The 24336-nt window shown below is 41.7% G+C and overlaps 1 protein-coding gene across 3 annotated transcripts in view; it reads left to right on the top strand.

Moving 5' to 3' along the window:
- The first annotated feature begins 4128 nt into the window (after positions 1-4128).
- Positions 4129-24336, top strand: part of myofl (myoferlin like) — a 45313-nt gene continuing 25105 nt past the window's right edge. For 2 of the 3 annotated variants that reach the window (XM_083775597.1, XM_083775596.1), the window contains exons 1-22: positions 4129-4263; positions 4694-4749; positions 5172-5263; positions 14223-14331; positions 14582-14678; positions 15023-15198; positions 15586-15714; positions 16464-16526; positions 16793-16843; positions 16996-17026; positions 18162-18277; positions 18775-18910; positions 19000-19103; positions 19221-19289; positions 19479-19522; positions 19626-19708; positions 20167-20205; positions 21054-21178; positions 22064-22177; positions 22896-23073; positions 23471-23595; positions 23696-23805. In XM_083775597.1, coding sequence (XP_083631723.1) covers positions 4176-4263; positions 4694-4749; positions 5172-5263; positions 14223-14331; positions 14582-14678; positions 15023-15198; positions 15586-15714; positions 16464-16526; positions 16793-16843; positions 16996-17026; positions 18162-18277; positions 18775-18910; positions 19000-19103; positions 19221-19289; positions 19479-19522; positions 19626-19708; positions 20167-20205; positions 21054-21178; positions 22064-22177; positions 22896-23073; positions 23471-23595; positions 23696-23805 — 2135 coding nt within the window. In that variant the 5' untranslated portion in view covers positions 4129-4175. The remainder of the gene's footprint in view (positions 4264-4693; positions 4750-5171; positions 5264-14222; positions 14332-14581; positions 14679-15022; positions 15199-15585; positions 15715-16463; positions 16527-16792; positions 16844-16995; positions 17027-18161; positions 18278-18774; positions 18911-18999; positions 19104-19220; positions 19290-19478; positions 19523-19625; positions 19709-20166; positions 20206-21053; positions 21179-22063; positions 22178-22895; positions 23074-23470; positions 23596-23695; positions 23806-24336) is intronic. The other variant, XM_083775598.1, reaches the window with a different exon arrangement.

Below are 24336 nucleotides of genomic sequence, written 5' to 3'. Positions count from 1 at the left end.
TCGTTCGGTAATAACGTCCGACCTGAAACGCTGACTGCTTGGTAGGTTTGTTCCTAGAACGTAAATACTACGAATGCAGTGCACGTGTATGCTCAGAGGTATTATACCCTGATGTTGATGGTGACGTAATTAAGATATGTTTCAATGTCGGGTTATAAGTAACTGGCTGTCGATGGTGACGTAATTAGGATATGTTTCAGTGTGGTGAATTAAAGGTAATGTCTACCTATAGCTATACCTTTGTAATCTGATTGATTGATTGATTGATTTAAATATTTATTAACAGTTTTCAGAATTACAGTACATTTCAAGCACAAACTCAATACAGAGACTGTTAACTGTGAGTGGACGACCCAATTATTATTAAAGGACAACTTTAGTTTTTTTCAACCAAGGTTCATGTTTTAGGTTGTTATTAGAGAAAGTAAAAGATGTGTGTTAATTTTTCTTCATTTGCTGCTTTCTTTCGTTTTAGGGATTTTAGCGGTTTTTGACAGGGGGGCGGGGGCATTCGAGCATGGGGCTAAATATGTATTTCTTTACAAAATATTATGGCGATAATTTTTATTATTATTTACTATAGTCCTACTAGACCCCAGGAAATTACATCTGGCCGCAGCAGATCACAGGATCTACTGAATGTGAAGGTAGCCTATAGGGGGAAGCAACACTGTGTTATAGGCTCAATATGTCAGTTTGACACATTTAGTAGATCTCGTGATCTTTGGTGGCCAGATGTAATTTCTTGGGGTTTAGTAGGAGTAGAGTAAATAATAAAACAATAAATCGCTATAAAATCTTGTACAAAAATACATATTTAGGCCCATGCTCGAATGCCCCCGCCCCCCTGTCAAAAACAGCTAAAATCCCTAAAACTAAAGAAAGCAGCAAATGAAGAAAAGTTTACACACATCTTTTAGTTTCTCTAATAACAACCTTAAACATGAACCTTGGTTGAAAAAAACTAAAGTTGTCCTTTAAGCATTGCACTTGTTTACAAGAGGGTCCACCATGTTCAATTCATCAAAACACTTAGAGACGTGTAGGCCTACAAATAGACACTTCTATACAGTTAAAGAACAGAACAGGAATTCATCATAAAGGAAGCAAAAAGGGAAAAGAAACATACAGTGAGGGGGAAAAGGGGCACATTTGGGCAAGTGGCTTTTTGAGCACATTTGGGCAAGGGGCTATGGCTGTTTTTAGCCCAAGGAGTGTTTTTTGTGCAAAACTAATGCTTGGAATGGATTCATGAAAACCCCCTAGTTTGACACGTCACATGCTACTGAAAGCAGAATGAATTTTAGGTAAATTTGCCTTATTGTGCCTTAACAGGTTTTTGATGGTGGCCATATGGATTTGGGGCTCGCATTTTTGCGAGGTACATGGGGTCTCAATTTGTTTAATAACCCTCCTAGATGACAAATCCTTTGAGAAACAGACCTTTGCTCTCCGCGGTCACGGAACTGCCGTAAACGACCCAACTATTAGGCTACTTTTGCTCAAGTAAATATTGAATTCCGGACATTTACTTGTAACTGAGTATTTCTACATTGCACACATGCAATCCTCAGGTCAGGACACAGCTGTGACCTCTGGCTCTGAGTGACCCCACAGCCGTGACCTCTGAGTGACCCCACAGTGGTGACCTCTCAGTGACCCCGAGATGACCCTGGCGTACGGTTACCATGGCAACAGACCAAATACACTATACAGAAGGTAAAAACGTCCGTAGCCACTTGCCCAAATGTGCCCAAAATATGTGCTGACCTCATCACATGTGTGACAACGGCTATGGCCGTTTTAAGCCCAAGGAATGTTTTTTGTGCAAAACTAATGCTTGGAATGGATTCAGAATCATGAAAGACACCTAGTTTGACACGTCACATGCTGCTTAAAGCATGATGATTTGTTTTTCCTTATGTAGGTTAATGGTATATATATGGTCACATATTATGTCAATTATGAACATTGCCCAAAATGCCCAACATATGGAAGTTAGCATCCGGCAGTTTCTACATGCTGGGGACCCGTACTTGACATTTCTAACATAAAACTTAAGTGCATTGATTCCCAAACTTTTTCATGCCAAGGACCCCCAAATTGACACATTAGCCCGCGGACCCCCATTTAAAAACATACTCCAGGGATAAGAGAAGATGTTTACGGCTCTAGCAGTGATTCTCAACCCGTTTAATTTCCACAGACCCCCAGTTTGACATGCATTAGTCTATACGGACCCCCATTTAATGGCATCTCTGGGACCCCCAATTTATATTGTAAAATCAATGTTAATTTAACTCTGAGAGTGTACAAATGGAACCAAATGGACCCACCATTTGTACACTCAATAGACCCATAAGGGTCCATTTGGTTCCAAACTATCATTTAGCTGGGGACCCCCTGGAACTCCCTCCAGGACCCCTGGGGGTCCCCGGAACCCACTTTGGGAACCACTGCTTTAGGGTACTCAAAATGCCGAGTTCACATTGGGCTCTATGGCCTGGCAAGTAGCCTAGACTACTAATGCATTTTCATATTTTCAAATAAATACTGTATGGCCCCATTTGAAAATGGTTCTGACACCACTGCTGCTGTGATGAACACATTTTTCATTGTGATAAATAATTAACATAAAGTACGCTATATACATTGTCCATGCTATTAGAGTTTAATATATAATGTGCTTTACAACAGAGACTCTGAAAGGATGGCACCAGTATAGGGCACGCACGCACGCACTTGTTTCCATTCAGGATCTGTATTAGATTCATAAACATGAGTGTGTGTGTGTGTGTGTGTGTGTGTGTGTGTGTGTGTGTGTGTGTGTGTGTGTGTGTGTGTGTGTGTGTGTGTGTGTGTGTGTGTGTGTGTGTGTGTGTGTGTGTGTGTGTGTGTGTGTGTGTGTGTGTATATATATATGTGTATACCGGTATATGGTATATATATATATATATGTATATGTATGTACAGAGACAGAGTGGATGAAAATATAAGGGGGAATCACCTATTTAAGGGAGATCATTTTCTCTCCCTTTGGCCTGCTGAAAGGTGGATGTTCAGGCCTGGCTTAAAGGATACCAGTGGTCTGCATTTGTTGAGGGACGGGGTGTCAGGGCATTCCACGCTTGGGTAGAATTTACCCATGTTTGTTTTAAAAGTGGGTGGTACCAGCTCGTTGTTCTTTTAATTTAATGCATAAGTAATTATAAACATTTAATGTACTTTTATAGAGTCAGTGGGTTGAATGATGATGATGATGATGATGATGATAATGGAATGAACTTCCCACTGCAGACTCACTCCCAATCTTCCGCCGTCTGAAAACCCACCTCTTCAGACTCCTTAAGACCACTTGCCCAGGGCCATATAGGAGGCCGTTGCTATGTTTCATCAGTTTCAATTGATTGATTGCTCTGAAGAAACAGTACAATGATCATCATTAATCACAAGTAATCAACTTTCTCAAACAAACAACCTATGAATAGCCTCTTTATTGCCTGAACAGGTCAGCTGAGCTACAGCATTGTCATAATTAAAAGCGCATCAACATTATTCACATAGACAACTGATTAGGCTACTCTTCTCTAGCCTATCTCTAGCCCTCAGCTCAAAGCCTGTATTAACAGAATAATTATGTATGTATGGGGGCCTCATATTTGGTCTTGAAACGGGCCCCTCATGCTTACAGCAGAGCCACAGTACCTTCGTAAGTGCTACAACAGCTATAATGTCCATCACCACTGGGTGGCGCCGTAATAAAGGAAAATAAATTAAACAAAGCGGTCTGACTGCCAGCCAGGTTGGTAAATCATCAGAATTTTGTCACTATAAGTCAACAACTCAGTCGCCTACTTGCCTTTATATAGTATAATTATGCTCACTGACACTGACTGATATGTTCATAAAACTACATTTCATAAAACATCTTTTGACTAATCACTATTTACGGTGCCTTTGTAGCCTATAGTAAATAACAAACTCGGGCCACAGCTGCAGTGGTAGGCTATGATTTTCTGTGACTCACTGATTTGTCGGTCTCTCTCTCTCTCTCTCTCTCTCTCTCTCTCTCTCTCGCTCTCTCTCTCTCTCTCTCTCTCTCTCTCTCTCTCTCTCTCTCTGGTGAATGAGCATGCATGGTGCGACTGTGAGAATATGACAGAACTTTAGTGACGATGCTGCGTGTGGTGGTGGAGTCGGCCAGTGGCATCCCCAAAAAGAAATTGGGAAGCCCTGATCCAATTGCTGCAGTTGTGTTTAAAGGTGAGATATATGTTTGAATACCTTACTTAGTGTGTCTGTGACAGTGTGTGACTGTGTGTCTATACTAAGGCTAAAACACATAGGCTATAAGCTTAACTTTTTGTTGTAATTGTAAAGTAACATTATGTCTGATTTTGTAGACAAACCTCAGCTACTCAGCTTAAACTTCATACACCAAAAACGCATCCTTATAAGGCTTTGAATGTCCCTTTTCCTTTCCTCATGCCAGAGTCTTTTCCACTGCTATCTTTCTGGCTATACAGTGGCTGTCAGATTGATTATAAATGCACAATTTATAGTCTTCTCCAATCTTGTGTCTTGGGAGACAATTGTGTTCATTTCACTGTTGAACTAGTCAGAGCCTATATAAATTATACTGTCTGAATTATAACAATTTGTTAAGGATTCCTAAATTCCATTTTGCTTACAGGTGAAAAGAAGAAAACGAAGGCTATCGACAATGAATTAAATCCTGTGTGGAATGATGTAAGTGGTGAATAGGCCTAGTTAATGGTCATGATCGAATACTGTGCAGGTATTTACTTTACAATGATTAACTGGGTTAACCCATTAAGACCTGAGGCCAATTCTATTCTAAATGACTTCTCAGTCAGTGGTTCTCAAGCTTTTTTGTGCCCCCATCTGAACATTGTCCCAGGGACCCCCATAAGAGAAAATTTGTGTTAAATAATTAAAAATCATTCAACATTTTTCCAAAGTTCCCTAAAAAATGTTCAAAAATAACAGATGTACAAGCTAGATCTGCTATTTTTGAATAGCCAACGCTAAAATCTAAAATGGCACAGATTCTTTCCCGGTTTCAATGGGTTCAATTAGCAGTTATTAGAGAAGATGCTATATTATTCATAAATCAACAACGTTTGTCTTTCTTTTCTTCGTGACTGTAGGTTCTTGAATTTGACTTGAAAGGTCTTCCATTGGATCCTTCCTCACTCATAGATGTGATTGTGAAAGATTATGAAACCATTGGAAAAGACAAGTAAGTGTGACAAAAATAAATGATGTCCTTCCCCACACACACACACACACACACACACACACACACACACACACACACACACACACACGCTAACAAGCTAAATTAGGGCTTTCTGTGAGGTACGTGAGATCAATTATGCACATGACAATTACTATTGTAAAGTCTACTCCATTACTGACAGTGATGACAGTGTACCGTATAGGTGGGTATTCTACAATAGGTGTTATGTCCTGATAATACAGATAATAGCAGAGAGAAAGTTGAATCACTGAGGGTTCCCCCGCTTGAGAACATTGGTATTAGATCATACTTTTAAATGGACTTGTTTGTCTTCAGACTTTGGACAAATTCGATTGTGATTGTGAATGCAGTAGAAAACCTCAATGTCGCTACTGAGATTTATAGGTTGCTATTGGTACATACAGACTACAGAGTATATCACATTACAATGACTACAGGCACAAACCAAACCACAGAACCTCTCTGCCACCATGTCCAGGCATGCTGTGTTAGAGGAGGAGCTTTATCTCCCCTCAGTGAAAGTTTTGCCTTTTGTCTAAACTTCCCATCAGGGATATCTTTGACTAGAATCACTAGATCACCATCGTCAAGGCATAGAATTATATATCTAAAAAAAAACACTAGAAGAACCTCCAAATCTATAAATGCACTTAAATGCAGAAACATAATAGTTTTTTAGTTTCTTAGCCAAGAATGTCTTGTATGGCTTCCTCGAGTCTGAGTCACCTCAGTGATTGCATGTAATGCAGGCGGAGGGCTGCCAGCGCTGGGCTAACTTTACTCGAGTCATTTTTCCATGGTCACTGCCTAGCGTAACCTAGCAACACGTGGGGGAGAGGAAGGGAGAGCAGAGCCAGAAAGCTTGCGCTGGCTTGTCATTGTCAGATGGTGATGTCTAGTTGGCAGCCTAACGGTTTATTTGGTTGAAAAAGAGAGCTACATATACATCGTCTTGTATATACCGGTATGCATTGTATGCACTTTCAGATTTCAGTTCAGAGAATGATTCAGTTAGAGGGAGTACTGCAAACACTACACACTTGGTTGACTTAACCGAGGGTCCCCCCAGGGCTCTGTTACTTAATTGGTCCCCTCCTTTCTCCCTGTGTGTACACCAAATAATGACATGCCCAGAATAGCGACACTAGGATTCAATGTGGTTAGGTTGTGATTTCTCGTCCGTATGGTACAAATCAACAAGCTGAACTGCTCTCTATGTCAAGCCCAGTTTGAAACAACCGAACCCTAACTCTAGTCTGTGATGCCAGTATAAGCATGACAGTTTGTCTGAAGTGTTTCAGCTGTCTTTTCTTTATGAGAGGATATGGCTTTGTGGGCTCTGATTTGGTTTGTTTGAGGATTTACATGTAAATGCACTTATTATCCTATTATTGTAAACTGTTTGAACTAGTCCTGCCTCACAGGTCTAAACATGGGACACCATGTGTTTATTATGATCACCACTGTGTTTAAAAGGTTGGTCTGTTGTTCAGACATGAAGGAGAAAAACATGTTGTTCGACTACCGTAATTATATCACAAGATTCACAAATATTCAGATTATGCTCTAATAGGGTTAGGGTTGAATCTAGACACCTTTATTATAATGTAATATGATATGAGGCGACTGTGGCTCAAGAGGTAGAGCAGGTCGTCCAATGATCCATGGGTCGGCGGTTCGAATCCCGGCTCCTCCTGTCTACATGTCGAAGTGTCCTTGGGCAAGACACTGAACCCCAAATTGCTCCCGATGTGCTGGTTGGTACCTTGCATGGCTTCCGCCGCAATCGGTGTATGAATGTGTGTGTGAATGGGTGAATGTAATGCACAATCTATGTAAAGCGCTTTGGATAAAGGCGCTATATAAATGCACCATTTACCATTTATGAACGACCTTTTTCTTTTTTTTTTCTTTTTTTTAAATATTTGTTTTGCGGCTTACGCCTTTTATTGGTTTTTTGAAGGGACAGACAGTAGGCTGACAGGAAACGGGAGAGAGATGGGGGAAGACATGCAGTAAAGGCTGTGTCGGGCTCGGGAGTCGAACCCGCGGCACACTGCGACTGGATTACCAGTCGGGTGCCCAGACGGTTACGCCACCGCCTGGGCGACCTTTTTCTTTTATTAATTGCAGACAATGATATTAAGATAGTTAATAGGGTCTGTGCATTAGTCCCACCTTTCCAGAAGGAAGTTCAGTTTCCCACAACTTAATTTGATTGGTTCAGCAGCAGATTTGAACCAGAAACACATAATGACACTTTCACATAACCTCCTGGAAACCCCGGCACTACAGCTGTGCACAGAGCCTATTTCACGTGTGTGTGTGTGTGTGTGTGTGTGTGTGTGTGTGCGTGTGTGCGTGCGTGCGTGCGTGCGTGCGTGCGTGCGTGCGTGCGTGCGTGCATGCGTGTGTGCGTGTGTGTGTGTCTGTGTGTGTGTGTGTGTGGGGGGGGGGTGGTGTTGGTGGGTGGTCATCAGGAATGTGACCGCTCACACTTGAGACACTGCTGTAAACACATGTCAACCCCTTTTTTCCTCAGTGGCTTCTTTCATGTGTTTTGTGTGTACATAACACTACGGTATAAATATGTGTATAACTGTATACCGGTATATTTTATATATATATATATATATATATATATGCACAGCAGTGTTTCTGGTGTCTGACTGTACTGTGTGTGTGTGTGTCCACCTCTCATGAGGGCATGTAGCGCTCAGCACATGCCTGTGGCTCACACTTATTGTTTCCATCCTTCTGCTTTTCAGTCGTTCAGTCCCTTTATTACAGGCTTGCCAGTGGAACTCACTATGGTTCTTATTATCAAAGCAATGCTGACATTTATTCACTTTTACAGTGCTCCTGCCAAATAGCTCTACAATACATTCTACAATAATAATACCACAGTACAGTAGAGTCTGCCTCTATTGCCAAACTAAACGATGCAAAGCTATATTTGTGACAGCTTATTTTGGATAATGTACTCTCTTGTGGGAGTTGGAGAGAATTCCTCATGCAGCTCTCCAATATGATACTAAACTCTTACTGGAATCAATCCAATGCTAGACCCAAACTAAACTGAAATTGTTTTGACTTCCTCATCATTAATTATAATGCTTTGGAATCTTTCAAGTTCTTATGGCGTGGCGCCGAAGGGGGCAGCTGTCTAGAACAGGGTTTTTCTGTATCAGTTTGTCTCCCTGTAGTCTATCTCTGTTTGTCTCCCTGTATCACTGTTTACTTCCCTGTATCTCGGGGGGGGGGGGGGGGGGGGGGCATACGTTAGTCTGTTAATCACCTGTGCTCGGTTCACAAAGGTACTGCTATCACAAAAGGTTTGCTATCTATACTGTAGCTATAGATTGCAGGTTATTTTAGATTAGATGTTTTGGGGAGTTGGAAAGAATTCATCATACTCACCAGTGCCACTATCATACCAAACCAACCTGAAATTGGTATGGTCCCATTGTTAATTAGTAATATGAAGATAATACTTGGAAATATTTTGAATCCTTCGTTCCTGCTGCCGTCAACATCTATATCTATAAATGCACCGTCTCCGTGTGTGTGTGTACGTCTGTAATCCACTTAACTCGAGAACCGTTTGCATCACCGACTTCAAATTTGACACATGCCTTCCACATCGCACCACAGGAAGTGCAGTGCCCGGCCTTGAGTAGGTGGGATACACCGTTGCCCTGAACCTGCACTAAAGCCTCTGCCCAGGCTCTGGACAGGGCCCTTGCCCAGGTTCTGGAGTAGGGTTCCGACATTGTGGATCCATCGTGTTTTTATTAACGGTTTCGCAAACGGTTCTCATGAGTCGTCATTTAGCTCCACTGTGTCTGTGCATGCATGCAAGCGGAGCCTGGGGTGACGTCACCCCACCTACATGAGTGAGTGGGGTCGGGGAGGATACGCCCACTGTTCTGTGCATTCAGCGACCGGTCACCGCCGCGGAGTGAGCGGGACAGTATGTCGAAGAGATGCCCAAAGTGTGGTTAACAGAGAGGGAAATGGCTCTGAGGCTGAGCACTCAAAGTTCAATAAATGTGATGCCATAGTTTCCTGCAAAGGTTGTTGCACGTCCACATTGAGGAAACATCTCAAAATCAATATGCCTACACAAGTCCACGACTCACGAGATTAATCTAGGCACACCGTGTTTGAGTGCCTGCGGTCTTGCATCAAGGATGATGCCAGACTGGTTCACTTTCCCCAGGCTATTAACGTTAGAAAATAAAAACTACTAACTTCTACAGAGCTTTTTAATGGTGAATTTAGAACGCCAATGACTCAACGTCGTTCTGTCTGATATTTTATGAATCACGTTAACTATAGAGCGATTAATTAAATAAAAAATAATTTGTCTGCACTTATTTTTACAAGTTACAACTTATAAGCAACTCAACTGCTTTTGAATTGTCTCTAAATTAATCGCGTGACTGTTGAGAGCCCAGCCTTTTGGTACATATATACCTCCATAGATTGATTACTTTATAAACAGTTTGCAGAAAAAAGCACAGTAACGTAGCCTACAGTTCAATACAAGGCCTGCTAAGAGGATTTTATAACCCAAGAAAGCACTGTGGCTTGTTTCCATTAGGGTAACTGGGGTCCTTCATATTAAATTCATCTGAACATTAAAGACACAACATTTGTCACCACAACAATATCATTATTGCAATGTGTACTGTATATTTAATATACAGTACAAATTGCAATATACAGTACAATTTGCAACAATGATATTCTTGTGGTGGCTAGCTGGTGGTGAAGTTTAAATAACAGTGCCACCTCATAATTGTAAAGTGCAATTACAATAATTGAATTTGTGTTTATTATGTACTTGGTTAGGTTAGTTATAATATAAGCATAATGTAAAAAATTATATTAGGAACCGTTAAGGGAACCGTTAGGAACCTGAACCGTTAAGAGGGATCCGGTAAGGATCCGGAACCGTTAAAATCCTAACGAATCCCAACCGTATTCTGGACAGGGCCTAAATTAGCCAATTGATCACACCTGATCACCTCTAGATCTCCACATATGGAGCTGGTCTGTTCTGACATCACAATGATGTGCTGACAGCTGCTGTAGGAGCATTTATCAGTCTCACGATCTCAGCAGAGTGAAGGATATCAGGACACAGGACTCATCTCAATAGTTCAGTCATCGTTCTTTATTTTCATGTTTCCGGTCAATTTACAGCATAGCAACAGCTTCCTTCCACCATCCCTTCTCCTAATCAATCACCACCTTTCCCCTTTATTCTCTCCCAGACCCACTCACAATAATAGCATTGACAGTCAGTAACAGGTGATCATACTAAAACATGTCCTTCCTTGGTTTGTGGGAGGAGAGAGAACAACAGGATATATGTGGCACCTTACTACAGGAAGGAAAAAGGTCTGATTCTAAATGTAGTAGCTTACACAAATACAGTGGTCTAGCTAAACATGACAACTGACAGGTGTGGGTCCTGCACTCCATGGGCTACCATGGAGAGAGTCGAATGACTCTATTCTAGCAACATCGGTGCTACTTGTTCTCATATTCTAGAATGGGGTAGGTACATAGCTACAGTGGCCTAATTAGACATGGTGGCTTTTGATTGATTGAAATATTTATTAACAGTTTGTAGAATTTACAGTACATTTTAAGCACAAACTCAATACAAAGACTGTCAACTGTGAGTGGACGACCCAATTAAGCATTACACTTGTTTACAACAGGGTCCACATTGTTCAATTCATCAAAACATTTAAAGACATACAAACATTTAGAGTCATACAAATAGACATTTCTATGTAGCTAAAGAACAGAACAGTATTTCATCATAATGGGAAGCAAAAAAGGGAAAAGATACAATATACAGTGAGGGAAAATGGGGTGGGGGGGTGGGGGGGATTCAGATTTTACAGAGGCCAGTTTTGAATTGCAGCCATCCGTAGGTGTAGGAGTCAAGGGATTCACATGTCTTAATGACTGTTGGTGGGGCGTTCCACATTTTGGTGGCATAGGAGCGAAAATAATTTAGTCCCTTGTTTGTGCCGAATCTGGGTTGTACATGGTTTGTTGCACTCCCTCTGGTGTTGTGGGTGTGGACTTCGTTTACATTAAGGAAGTATTTAGACAGGTACATGGGTATCTTGGTGGTGTATCGAATCTTGTGGACCAGACCCATTGCAAGATGCTGTACTCTGTCGACGACCCTAAGCCTTCCCAGCCTGTCAAAGTGGGCAGGGGTGAGGTGGGTTCGGGGGGTGAGGCCAAGTAGGAGCCTGACCAGTTTGTTTTGGGAGGTCTGGAGCCTTGTTTTAAGGGCCTTTGAGGTGCTGTGGTACCAAGAGGTGGATGCATAGTCAAAGAAACCTTGTACGAGGGCTCCTGTTAAGGTCTTCAAGGTGTTTTTGCTGACCAGTGAGGAGATCCTGTAAAGGAATCTTGTTCTTTGATTGACTTTTTTGATTACGTTGGTGGCCATTTTATCACCGGAAAGATTGGCCTCCAGGATGGAACCTAGGTAGGTAATTTGATCTTTTCGTGTGATAATATTGTCACCCACTCTAACCAAGAAGCCATCTGCCTTGCTGAGTTTACTATTTGATCCGAAGAGGATGGATTCAGTTTTTCCCAGGTGTAAGGATAGTTTGTTATCAGCGAGCCAGGTGCAGATTCTACCGAGTTCAGAGCTGAGGGTCTTTTCAACCTGCAGTTTGTTCCTGTCCGAGACCAGCAGTGCTGAGTCATCTGCGAACAGGAACAAGTTGCAGTCACAAGCTGAAGTCATGTCGTTAACATAAATTAGGAACAGTAAAGGCCGAGTGACAGCTGCTGGTCACTTGAAATGAGGCAATAGTGAAGGATGGATTAAATGAGATGATAAGACAGTAACCAATCATGTGTATATTCAATTGTCTAATTGTCTCCACTTATGGCATTCTAAATTTCCACCACACTGCATAGACTCCATATTTGGGAATGCCTGACAAATAACTCCATATATGGGCATAAAAGGGACACAGATATAATAACTGGGTGGGGCATACATTTCCACCTTGCATCTAATGGGGATCTAATAAATAAATCAAATCAAATCAAATCTAGTATTGACAATTATTAGTTGGCGCAGTCCCTCCCCCTTTCAGAACAACGAACGGCCCAGGAAATGAAAACGCAATGCATTTCCCCATAGGCAGTTTTTATTTCATTTATTTAAAGACCTTTTAAGCGTCGTACGAAGCCAACTCTTGTCGTGACAAATCATGACAACACACACAATATTTTGGACCAAACAAATAATTACAAAGAAGAAAAACAACAAAAAAAGTGTTGTAACCTGCCGTTTTTTTCTACTTTCTAATTCTTTGTTTGGCCCGAAATATTGTGTGTGTTGTCATGATTTGTCACGACAAGAGTTGGCTTCGTACGACGCTTAAAAGGTCTTTAAATAAATTAAATAAAAACTGCCTATGGGGAAATGCATTGCGTTTTCATTTCCTTGGCCGTTCGTTGTTCTGAAAGGGGGAGGGACTGCGCCGCTCTATAGCAACGATATGTGTTGACCCAATAATAATATGTAATGTGAAGAAGTGAAACTGGGAAGTGTAAGCTGTCAGAGGCCAGAAATACAATATACACCCAATTAAGCAAACACATTTCAAAACAAATGGGGAACTACGCTAGTCTTACCACAGGTTCATGAATAGGAAGAGGAAAGGGTAACCACAACAACTTTACTCAACTGTATCATTGCCACCTTTCAGCACAGTCATCTCACTAAGGGCAACAGTGCATTGACTTAGGCTACGGCACGGGCACACAACTGCGTCAGAAGCGGTGTTGTGTAGCCAACGCATGCCAATGTGTCAGACTTGTCCATTTTGCACGTTGTCTGGCGGCTGTGGGCAATTTTCTAGAATGTAGTTTGTTTGATTTGCGGCATTGTGTTTGGCTCAACCAAGTGAAATGCCTGCCAAGTTGCGTCAAAGTCCAAGAAGATGATATGCATACAGTATACTGTACAGTACCCTACCTAAAATAAGTCATTAAAATAGAATAACTCATAAGTCACTCATAACTTCCAATGCAATATTTATTAGGACATAAAGAGGTAAAAATGACAATATTTCAGGCAACAAGTCGGTTTAGATTAAAAGTGTTTGACACTGTAGCGTGGCTGGCATTGGTTCGACCTCGCGTTAGTCTGACCATTACTAACACTATATCCTAAACCCTAACTTAACCCTAACCTCACAGGAAGCCACCAGTGATTTGAAATCCGTAGCACAGGTCGGACTAACAGGAGGTCTGACTTAAGGGCAGTCCCTGTGTATGATACAGGTTAAGAAAAGGCTACACCCAGGAATAAAGGATCACCAATCACAGTCACACCTGGAGTCCAAACTAATTGGGCTCTGAACTGTGTGTGACTGCAGTACACCTGTTAAATTCACTCATCCCATACTAATGCAACCTAGCTAGTTTGCGTCATGGACAACAATGTGCTCTGGCTTGTACCATCTTGGCACTCTCTACAAATAAATGCATTTGACACATCTACTGTACTTGACTGTGTCCCTGTGTTGGAGGTACAGTACCAAGCACTGCAGGGCCATTATCTGCATTATCTGGACAGCGAGAACCTACTGTTAAGTAGGCTATATGTACTACATTAGAAGTCGATCAGGATGACGCGATGAACAATAAAATAAATTCATATACAATATTGTGACAAAATCAAAGAACACCACAGTTTAACAAAAACAATGTCACTAGCTCGCAGCCAAGAATAAATCTGTCAGGGTAAGGTTGTGCGTCTAATCAGGAAGTAGAACTTGTGTGGAGAGTAAAGTATGTGTTATTGTCCCCAAACTGATAATAATCAGTACAATGACACTTTAATAATGATTATTATTATGTGATTGATTTTCAGGTTCATTGGCTCAGCTAAAGTTTCTCTGAGGGACTTGGCCAGTGGTCAAACCAAGTCTCTCCCATCCAGGAATGTGTCCTTGGTCAATGAGAAACAGCAGGCCTTTGGGGTAATTACTTACTTACAGTGTATAAAAAATCCACCTATGCCATCTACTCCCCCCCCCCCCCCCCCCTTACACACACACACACACACACACACACACACACACACACAAAAGCTCTATATAAACTGGATGTTTATTATTGTTGTTACATTTACACATTACATCTTCAATTCAAACATTTAGATGCAATGTTACTCATTAAAAAGTGTTTTGTCTTTTTCTTCTTCTTCGCCTTCTTTCTTTCTTTTTACAGGCAACCATTAATTTGCTGATTGCCTATGAACCACCTGTCAACAGCAGTCCCAACTTAAATGACCAACCTGATGGATATATGTCACAAGGGGATGACGGTGAGTCATTCAGGAATAGGAAACATTAGTATCATGCTAATGATACTTAGTATTGTACTTTTTGAGGTATCATTACGTTACTTGACTTGAATAGTTCCAATTTTCTGTACTTTTACTTCAACTCCACTATGTCTAAGAGGCAAATGTACGTTTAATTCCAAAACGCACCAATGATTCACCACGCAACTCCTTGCAACTACTTGTTGCAACTACTTGTTGCAAGAACTGAAAGGTGCTGGTGTGATCCATGAGTGATGTTTTCTGGTTGTATGTTCCTGGTTGTTTAAGTAATAAGTAGTAAGGTGTTCATGATTACAGTATGTGTGTGTGGTTTTGCATCTCAGGTGGAGGTGAGGAGGGAGCAGAGGGGGACGAGGATACGGGAGGGGGGGCTCAGGTGCTGGGCATTTCGGGAGCTGCTCAGCCACCAGGACAGGCTCCAGGGAACTCCAGCCAAAAAGCCATCCGTCTCAGCCGTAAAAGGCACAGAGCCCTGGTCAACAAACCTCAGGATTTCCAGGTATTGTATTCAACACATGGTTGGTTTTTGATAAGCGGAAAAATGCAGTGTAGATAAGAGGACCAATGGTGTGTGTAGTGGTTTCTGGAGAAGTGGGCACACGTACACGCACGCACGCACACCCACACACACACACCCACACACGCAGATATGTGGATCAGAACCATGCCTGTCATAGGTAGTCATAGTACCGTAATAACAAGACTGAAGGCCTATCCACCGAACACTACAACATGACGTCATGCCGCGGTGCTCACCACTCACACAACACATCTTTCTGTTTTTACTAACCACCGTTTCGGTGGTCACCTCTTCACCGAAAACTGAACTATGGTAAACACAGGTAAATTAGGCTAACAGAACGACTGTGTCACTGACTTTGTCCAGATCCGTGTTCGAGTTATTGAGAGTCGACAGCTGCCCGGCAACAACATCAAGCCGGTGGTCAAGGTGAACGTATGTGGGCACACCCACAGGACCAGAGTTAGAAGAGGGAATAATCCATTCTTTGATGAGGTAATAAATCGATTACCTTACTTTAACACCACGCTCAGAAATTGCACTACTCTCAAAGAGAGGCCTTTTGTTAAAGTGAAACTTTTCATCAAAATATTATCTTTGTGTTGTATGTGTATGCATTCTGTGTGCTGAGAGCTGGAAAATCTCCATAATCTATGCAGATTGGCGGAGATTTTCATCAGGAAGATTTCCCCTTATTACAGCTTGTTACATTTTTTACTTCCTTTCATCTTCTGTCTTTACTACTGCAGCTGAGCTCCCTTCATTCTGTCTTCACTACTTGAGCTCCCTTCGTTTGCTTGTATCTAACCCTCTCCTTTCACATTCTGTCTTTACTACTGCAGCTGAGCTCCCTTCATTCTGTCTGTACTACTGCAGCTGAGCTCCCTTCATTCTGTCTGTACTACTGCAGCTGAGCTCCCTTCGTTCTGTCTTTACTACTGCAGCTGAGCTCCCTTCGTTCTGTCTTCACTACTGCAGCTGAGCTCCCTTCGTTCTGTCTTTACTACTGCAGCTGAGCTCCCTTCGTTCTGTCTTCACTACTGCAGCTGAGCTCCCTTCGTTCGCTTGTTTCTAATCCCTCTCGTCTGCATCTTCTATCGCAGTCCATATCACCTTAATATGGTGTAAATCCAATGATGTTTGGTGACATAATGACAACTACGGCATTTTTACTCTCTCTCACATAAAATAACGTGTTAAGAGAAATACCCAGTATTTCTTATGTATACATCTTGGTTCCTCAGATATTCTTCTACAATGTGAACATGCTCCCCTCGGAGCTGTTTGAGGAGTACATCACTTTTCGGGTGAGTACAGATGATTCTTGGTAATTGTTTTGGCACTCCATCTCAATCTGAGTAAGTCCTTGTTTGTGTGAAATGTCATGTCTTTAAAGATTTATGTCTCTGGCATTTTGCCTTTTAAGATAATAGAGGTGCTATACAAACTTTATTTGTAACGGAGTAGTTCTACATTGCAGTATTGATGCTTTTACCGAAGCAACACATGCAAGTACTTTTTCCACCACTGTGTGATGTATTGTTGACAGCAAATGTGGTTTCTCTTAACACAGGTCTATGACTCCTACTCGCTCAGAGCAGACAGTCTAATGGGGGAGTTCAAGGTCGAGTATGAGAAAAGCTTTCATTATGCTTATTTATGATGTAGCTACAGGAGACAGTGCTCTCTCTTCTCTAGCATTGGAGCTTTTCAGCTCTACAGAATGAAGATTTGTTAACCTAACCTTACCGTGACATTCTCCCTTTGTTTTTCCAGGTGGATGTTGGCTTCATCTACGATGAGCCTGGTTAGTAGTCTTTGCTCATAGAACGCTCAGTATAATTACTATTGCCTGAGTTTTTCCCCTGATCAGAATTCTGTGTTTGCAGTTTGCACTGTGACTGTGCGGTGCCATTTGTAGTGGTGGAGTGATTTACTATTACTTAACCCATTTTAGACCTGAGGTCGATTCTACAAATGCCTACTAAATCCTGACAGTTTTCTGAAAAACCCATGTTTCTATGTCGTTCTCATACATTTTTGGGGGTGAAAATGTATGTATTTGGCCGCCGACCCCCATTTGAAAATATGTTGTTCCAGGGACCTTCCAGAAGCAAAGATACGATTTAAAAACGTTCGCTCTGAAAGAATATATATTCAAAGATTTGCACTACATTTTAACGATTTTTCAATAGCTATAGTATAACATAATGCTTAAAACACCAAGAGGGGTTCCCGCCATAATGGGTTAATTACTGTTTTGAGTTATATGTACTTTGCTTGAGTATTTCCAATTTAGAGTACTTCTACTCCACTACATCTCCAATCCAAATATTGTACTTTTATTTCACTAGATTTATTTGAAAACTAGTTACTAGTTACTTTGTAGATTTAATTATTATTACAAAACATACATTAACCACTTCAGCCTTAAACACATTTTTTTTTTTTTTTTTAAGATATTTTTTTGCGGCTTACGCCTTTTATTGATTTTTGAAGGGACAGACAGTAGGCTGACAGGAAATGGGAGAGAGATGGGGGGATGACATGCAGTAAGGGCCGTGTCGGGTCCGGGAGTCGAACCCGCGGCACACTGCGACTGGATTACCAGTCCGGTGCCCAGACCGTTACGCTACGGCCTGGGCCCTTAAACACATTTTGACCATTTGAAAATAGCAGATAGAAATAGCAGGTACAACCTCACAATGCGTCACGATGTGACACGTTGGCTATTTTCTAAAGATTTTGAATACGTTTTAAAACTTGAAATGAGACATTCCGCAGAATGAATACATATACATATATTTTGATGCCAATACTTTTGTACTTTTACTCAAGTGCATTTTGGATTTCTATTATTATTTCTATATTGCAATATTGATGCAATTTAAAATAACGTGAGTATGTTTTCCATCGTCACTGCGCTGTGTGTCCATTGGCAGCTCACGCTGTGATGAGGAGGTGGCTTCTCCTGAGCGACGTGGACGACTCCAGCTCCGGAGCCAGAGGTTACCTGAAGGTCAGCGTGATGATCGTTGGAACTGGAGACGAACTGCCGGTATGTACGAATGTCACCTCGCACTTAGCCTGGGGTCCACCTATGCTTTCTATGGCATAGGCAGCTCCCGGCCGGATCCGCCGGGAGAATCTAGACACAGCTGCGTGACATGAGACTGATTAATTAGAGCGACAGAGAGAGAGAGAGGAGTGTGTGTGTGTACATGTGTGCGTGTGTGCGTCAATTTAACAAAGATGCAGACAATCCGAAATCAGCAGAGAGTGATCGACGTTTGCGCTACTCTATGCCGAATTGAAGTGGACTCGGACCCAGACTTTTTTTTTCCTCCCTGGAAATAAAAACGTCTGGGTTTCCGAGGCTACCTCTCACTCACTCACTCACTCACTCACTCAGTCACGGTCGCCTTATATCTCTGTTGAGGACAGACATGCAAAGCCCACTGTTCACTGGCCCACTGTGTAAATGGTGCATTTACATAGCGCCATTTATCCAAAGCATTTTAAACCTTGTGTCATTGTGTCTTGTTGTCCGTGCAGGTTGAGAGGACTCAGAGGAGGGACGGTACGGATGAACAGGACGACATAGAGAGCAACCTGCTGGTACCGGCTGGCGTCACCTTACGATGGGTCACACTGAACCTCAAAGTCTACCGCGCTGAAGATATGCCCCAAAGTAAACCATGTCTGATTTGACCACACACCTGGGAAATCACTTTCAGGAAAATATCAAGCTTCTCAATAAAAAATGTTCTTGTATTGTAGTGGATGATGCCTTTATCCAGACGGTCAAAAATGTTTTTGGAGGCGAAGGAGACAAGAAAAACTTGGTGGATCCATTTCTGGAAATCAGTTTTGCTGGCAAAAAGGTATTTTTCAGCGTGTTCAAGTACTGTACACAGACAGACACTGTTTATATGTTAACATGTTCTCTCACGCCAGAGAATGAATGTTGGATTCAAAATGTTGGTTTGAATCTGTTTTAGCTGCGCACCAAGATTATAGAGAAAAACGCAAATCCAGAGTGGAACCAATTGATCAACCTCCAGGTCAAGGTATGGAAGATGAATATTATGATGTACTGTACAACTTTGTTTGGCTTTGAGCAATACTCTTAAAGCTACTAATACTACTTTAAAGCAGTGTTGCTTGCTGAACATCAGTTACTTTAGGCAAAAACTTTAGGCAACTGTCATAGGATGGAGTAAAAATGAACCTCAACTCTCCTCCTGTGTGTTGTACAGTTCCCCTCGATGTGTGAGCGTATCAAACTGACCGTTTATGACTGGTAAGCTCCAGAAACGTTCATACAGTGAGTGGATAAGGATGGCATCACAGCTAACAAACCTGTGACAAACCCAGATTACCATAATTCTTTTCGCTACTTTCAGGGATCGTCTGAACAAGAATGATACCATCGGTACCGCCTTTTTGAATCTGAACCAAATAGCATCGTCTGGGGGTGAGGTTGAAGGTAATGGCAGAATGTTTGTCTGTTTATCGTCACTAGATGCTTGCTTAATGATTTATGTAAAGTGCTGTACATTATTTGCCTTGTTGTTGAAATGTGCTATAGAGATACACTTGCCTTGCCTTGCCTAGATGGCCAACCTAGAAAGGACAGCTTAATTAATTACATTTGGTAAAGTTAGAAAGGATAGGAGTCCCACATTAAGTTCAGACAGTGAGTATACTGATGATGATGATGATGATGCATGTTGCAACTCCTTGCAACATGCAACTACTTGCACCTCACAACCTAGGTCGTCTTTGCATGTCTGTTTGTTTTGTTTCTGTTTTTATCTTGAGTATAGATTATATCAAATCGCCGTTATTTAAGTTGCAATTCTTGATGTTGCATAATCACATCTTGTATCATGTAATTAACCTTTCAAACTAATTTTGTATGTGCCTTCTTTATGTTTGAAACAGACGCGCCTGCTGACAGTGAAAGCGCATTGTCCGCTGAACGTAAGCGATGATTTGCATGTTTGCATGCTGCCATTGTTTTAGAGACATGTTTGAAACATGCATGCATTCAGCTACTAACTATTCACAGCTAAAGAGCAGCTAACTGTCTCTCATCATGTCTGCCACGTCCCCGTAGTCTGTCCCGTAAGTGTAAAAATGTACTCTGAATTTTACTGTTTTGATTACTTATTACATTGGCCAGATGCCCAAATTGTAAGCAGACCCTTTGCACGTGTAACGCCTGGGATTCGAACTCTGGTCTCCCGCGTGAAAGTCCAATATCTTAACCTCACGTGGGAGACCCGAGTTCAAATCCCGGGCATTAGTTACATTGGTACCGTGACCCGGCTCGGGTTTCCCCGTGGGAGGAGGTCAAAAGGGGGGTGAGTGTAGCAGAGTGGCTCAGAGCCTCTGCCTAATGGCCTCAAAAGTCAAATATCTCCCCTGGCCCATTTGGTCTAGTGGTTAAGATGTTGGACCTTCACACGGGAGACCCGCGTTCGAATCCCGGGTGTTACACGTGTAATTTTTGGAAAATAGCAGATCTACAAGCTCACAATAGCTATGCATTGTGTGTACATTGAGTGAAAATAGCAGATCTACAAGCTTGTAGATCACAAAGTACAAAATTACTGTAAATATTTTGGAATAATAATCTAAATCTACAAAGTATTAGTAAATAAAGTTATCAAATAATTGGAGTAATTGGAGTAAAAGTATGAAATTAGCTTCTGAGATGTAGAGGAGTAAAAGTACAGAAAAATGGAAATTCTACAAGTACAGTACTTATTTATAAAATGCATGATGCATCTCATAATAATATAAGTGTAACTTGCATTGTGTTCCAGTCAGCACGTCAGAGTCTGAAGTTGGCTTCCTGCCAGCCTTTGGGCCTTGCTATGTGAACTTCTATGGGAGTACCAGAGAGTTCACTGGCCTTCCTGACCCGTACGACGACCTCAACATGGGCACGGTGAGTCCACACATTGTCAGCATACCGACAATAGGCCATCTAACGAGCTTACAACACGTCGCAGCTCGTACGGTAAATAGCCTATTTTTGGTTATTTGTTGTTTTAAGATTAAAGAGTATATTGAAGTGGCTAAATTAGCAATAGAATGCATGTTCAATCGGCCAGAATAAAAGAAAAGGTTAACTCTCTGGTGCCTGGCGTTTTGTTTTAAAAATACGAAACCTTTTTTATCAGAGAGCTGGTATGGCTTTTGTATCAATCTGCAATTTCGTCAACTGGCATCGCATTTTAGGATTTGGCCTTTTCAGTCGTAAGATTTTATTTAGCTTTAATCCATGTGTCAGGTTAAATTGTCACAGACACGTCTGGTCGCTCTCCACTCTACACATTAATCCAATGCATACAAGCTTGCGTCACATTTAGGATTTAATTACAAATTGGACACACACATTTGAACCAATGTCAGTCTACCTGACTCCACTGACAACGCACTGACTTTTTATGTGTTTTCTAGCACCTTAACTAATTAACTAATATATCATCTGCTGCTATGCTCATTGCTCACACACTTTATATCTTATAGCAGATTATCAAGTAGCATGTGTAAATATGTAGATAATTACTTTTTGTTTTACTTTGATCTCCCCAACTTTCCTCTTCCCTTTCTTTTTTTTCCTATGGAAATATCAATACGACGGGAACTATGTACTTTTTTACTTCTGTAAACCTGTGATGTGACAATAAAGCAGATTCTGATTCTGAACATAAACCCCGCTAGGCTAACAGCAAACAGGTCTCCAAATGGCTTCTCAATGTTGGCGTCACCACTATAATTGGTGTGTCATCTCAAACGAAGCCGTGTTTGTTTGTGTTTTTTATTCCAGGGTGAAGGGGTGGCCTATAGAGGCAGGGTCCTCATTGAATTATCCACTCAGCTGGAAGGAAAACCTGAGAAGAATGTGGATGATATCTCCAGTGACGACATCCTGGTGGCTCAGGTACTGACATTAGTCCAACTAGACCTTATATTATTTATAATGTCAATTAGTCGCCTCTCTCTAAAGCCCAAGGAGCCCAAACTCCTTGCAACAAAACAGTTTTAAGGTCAACCACACCAATGCAACTCCTTGCAACTGCCATGGGGGTTTTGTTGAAAGGTGTTGCGGCTATAGTTGCATTGGCCTTTATGCAGTGTCTCATAGACGGGATATAGATGGTGTTGTTTACGTGAATTCATTACTACACCATTCATCCATTGATCTACTCCTGGACTGGCCCCTACTAATATCTTTGAAATGCTCTCCCTTCCAAAATCTGAACGCATCCTTAAATCTTCAGAGAAGGCCCTCCTTGTGGTCCCTATGACAAATTGACAAAGTTACTCAGGGTGATCGGGCCTTTGCCGCCCGGGCACCTAGGTTGTGGAATGCACTGCCGGTACCGCTAAGGTTAGCGCCCTCCGTGCCTGTGTTTAAATCACAGTTGAAGACCTACTGTACCTCTATACACCAAGTGTTTTTCCTAATGTGTTCTTAAGGTGATTGTACATACTTAAATGATGCTATTTGTTTGTTGTCTTTTTAACAGTTTTTGATATGATGTGTTATCTGGTGTTTTTAACCTTGCTCTGTGCAGCACTTTAGAAGTTTAGACCATTGTTTTGAAATCATTCATCATTATCATTACTGACACCATGACCCTCTTGCCGGAGAGCAGAAGTTCCAGCGGAGGAGGAAGTTCTCCCTGTCCGCCGTGTTCCACAGTGCCTGCATGCTTCAGGAGCCAGGTGAACCAATCCAGTTTGAGGTCAGCATCGGTAACTATGGCAACAAATTGGACTCCACCTGCAAGCCCCTGGCATCCACCACCCAGTACAGCTATGCTGTGTTTGACGGTAAGAACCATTTAAAAATCAATTTGGTTGGTTTCCTCCTGTCACCTACTGTACAGTATAATGGAACCATCGGATTCTAAAATAAATGTCTGCACAAAACTTATACCATAAAAGTATGTATATAATCAAAAATAATTGGCACTGAAAAGAGAGCTGAGTCAGAAGGCAAAGCTCTCGATCTACTGTAACTTGGTGGATGAAAGCGGCCAAATGAGTTTTCTCAGGAGGGTGGGTGGCATCTTCGTTAGAGATGGAGCAAGAAGCTCAGTCATCCGGGAGAGAACCGCTGCTCCTCCTTTTATGTGGAAAGCAGCCAGTGGAGGTGGCATCTAGGGCTTTTATGTACTACTACCTTCCCTCCAACATGTAATCAGTACTACTACCTTCCCTCCAACAGGTAATCAGTACTACTACCTTCCCTGGGCTGACACTAAGCCTGTGGTGATCCTCACCTCCTTCTGGGAAGACATCAGCCACCGTCTGGATTCAGTCAACGTCCTCCTCTTCATCGCAGAGAGACTGGTGAGAACTATAGTCACCCTGGTAGAGTGAGTGTTCAGATTCTGTGGCTGTTACTTGTTCTATACATTTACATACATTTGTTTGTACATTTTCCTCGCAGGAGTCCCACCTCACCTCTTTAAAAACAGCCATCTTGGCTAAGATGCCCGAGAACCGTCTGGCAGAGATTTGGCTGAAACTCATCAACCACTTGATCGAGGATCTTAGCAGGTAAGACTGACGTCAGACCATATATCAGGTCTGTGTCACATGTAGGCTACTGTATCTGTATGTACAGTATTTTTACAGTATTACAGTATTTGTTAAAATGACATTTTTAAATGAAGCCACACCCACAGCTGTTGTTGTGTTATAAAGGGGGAGGGGTTAGGGGAGGGGATGATAGTGTGATGTCACTATATAACAGTTTTTTTCATTGGCACGTTTGACTGTCAGTGTCAAGGTTTCAGCCTCCAGGAAGAAACCTTAAATACAGTACAAAGGGAAGACATCATTTCACATAACAACCACAAGGGGTCTAATGAAGATACCTCATAAACACATGAAAAACTGGAAAAAATACAAAAATCACAGCACTCCATCTTTAATAAAGTATTCAATCAATCAATAAATCATTTAATCAATCAATCAAAAACCAAAAATAAAACACTGGACATCAAATTTGTCAGCTGAAATCACAGTGAACTTTCTAGGGCTACAACTTGTGTAACTAACTGTCTTTGATGGAATTGTGCTTTGTTT

Source organism: Protomyctophum parallelum, assembly GCF_964188405.1.
Source record: "Protomyctophum parallelum genome assembly, chromosome: 10".
In the NCBI taxonomy this organism is placed as follows: domain Eukaryota; kingdom Metazoa; phylum Chordata; class Actinopteri; order Myctophiformes; family Myctophidae; genus Protomyctophum; species Protomyctophum parallelum.
This window is presented reverse-complemented; position numbering and strand designations above follow the sequence as displayed.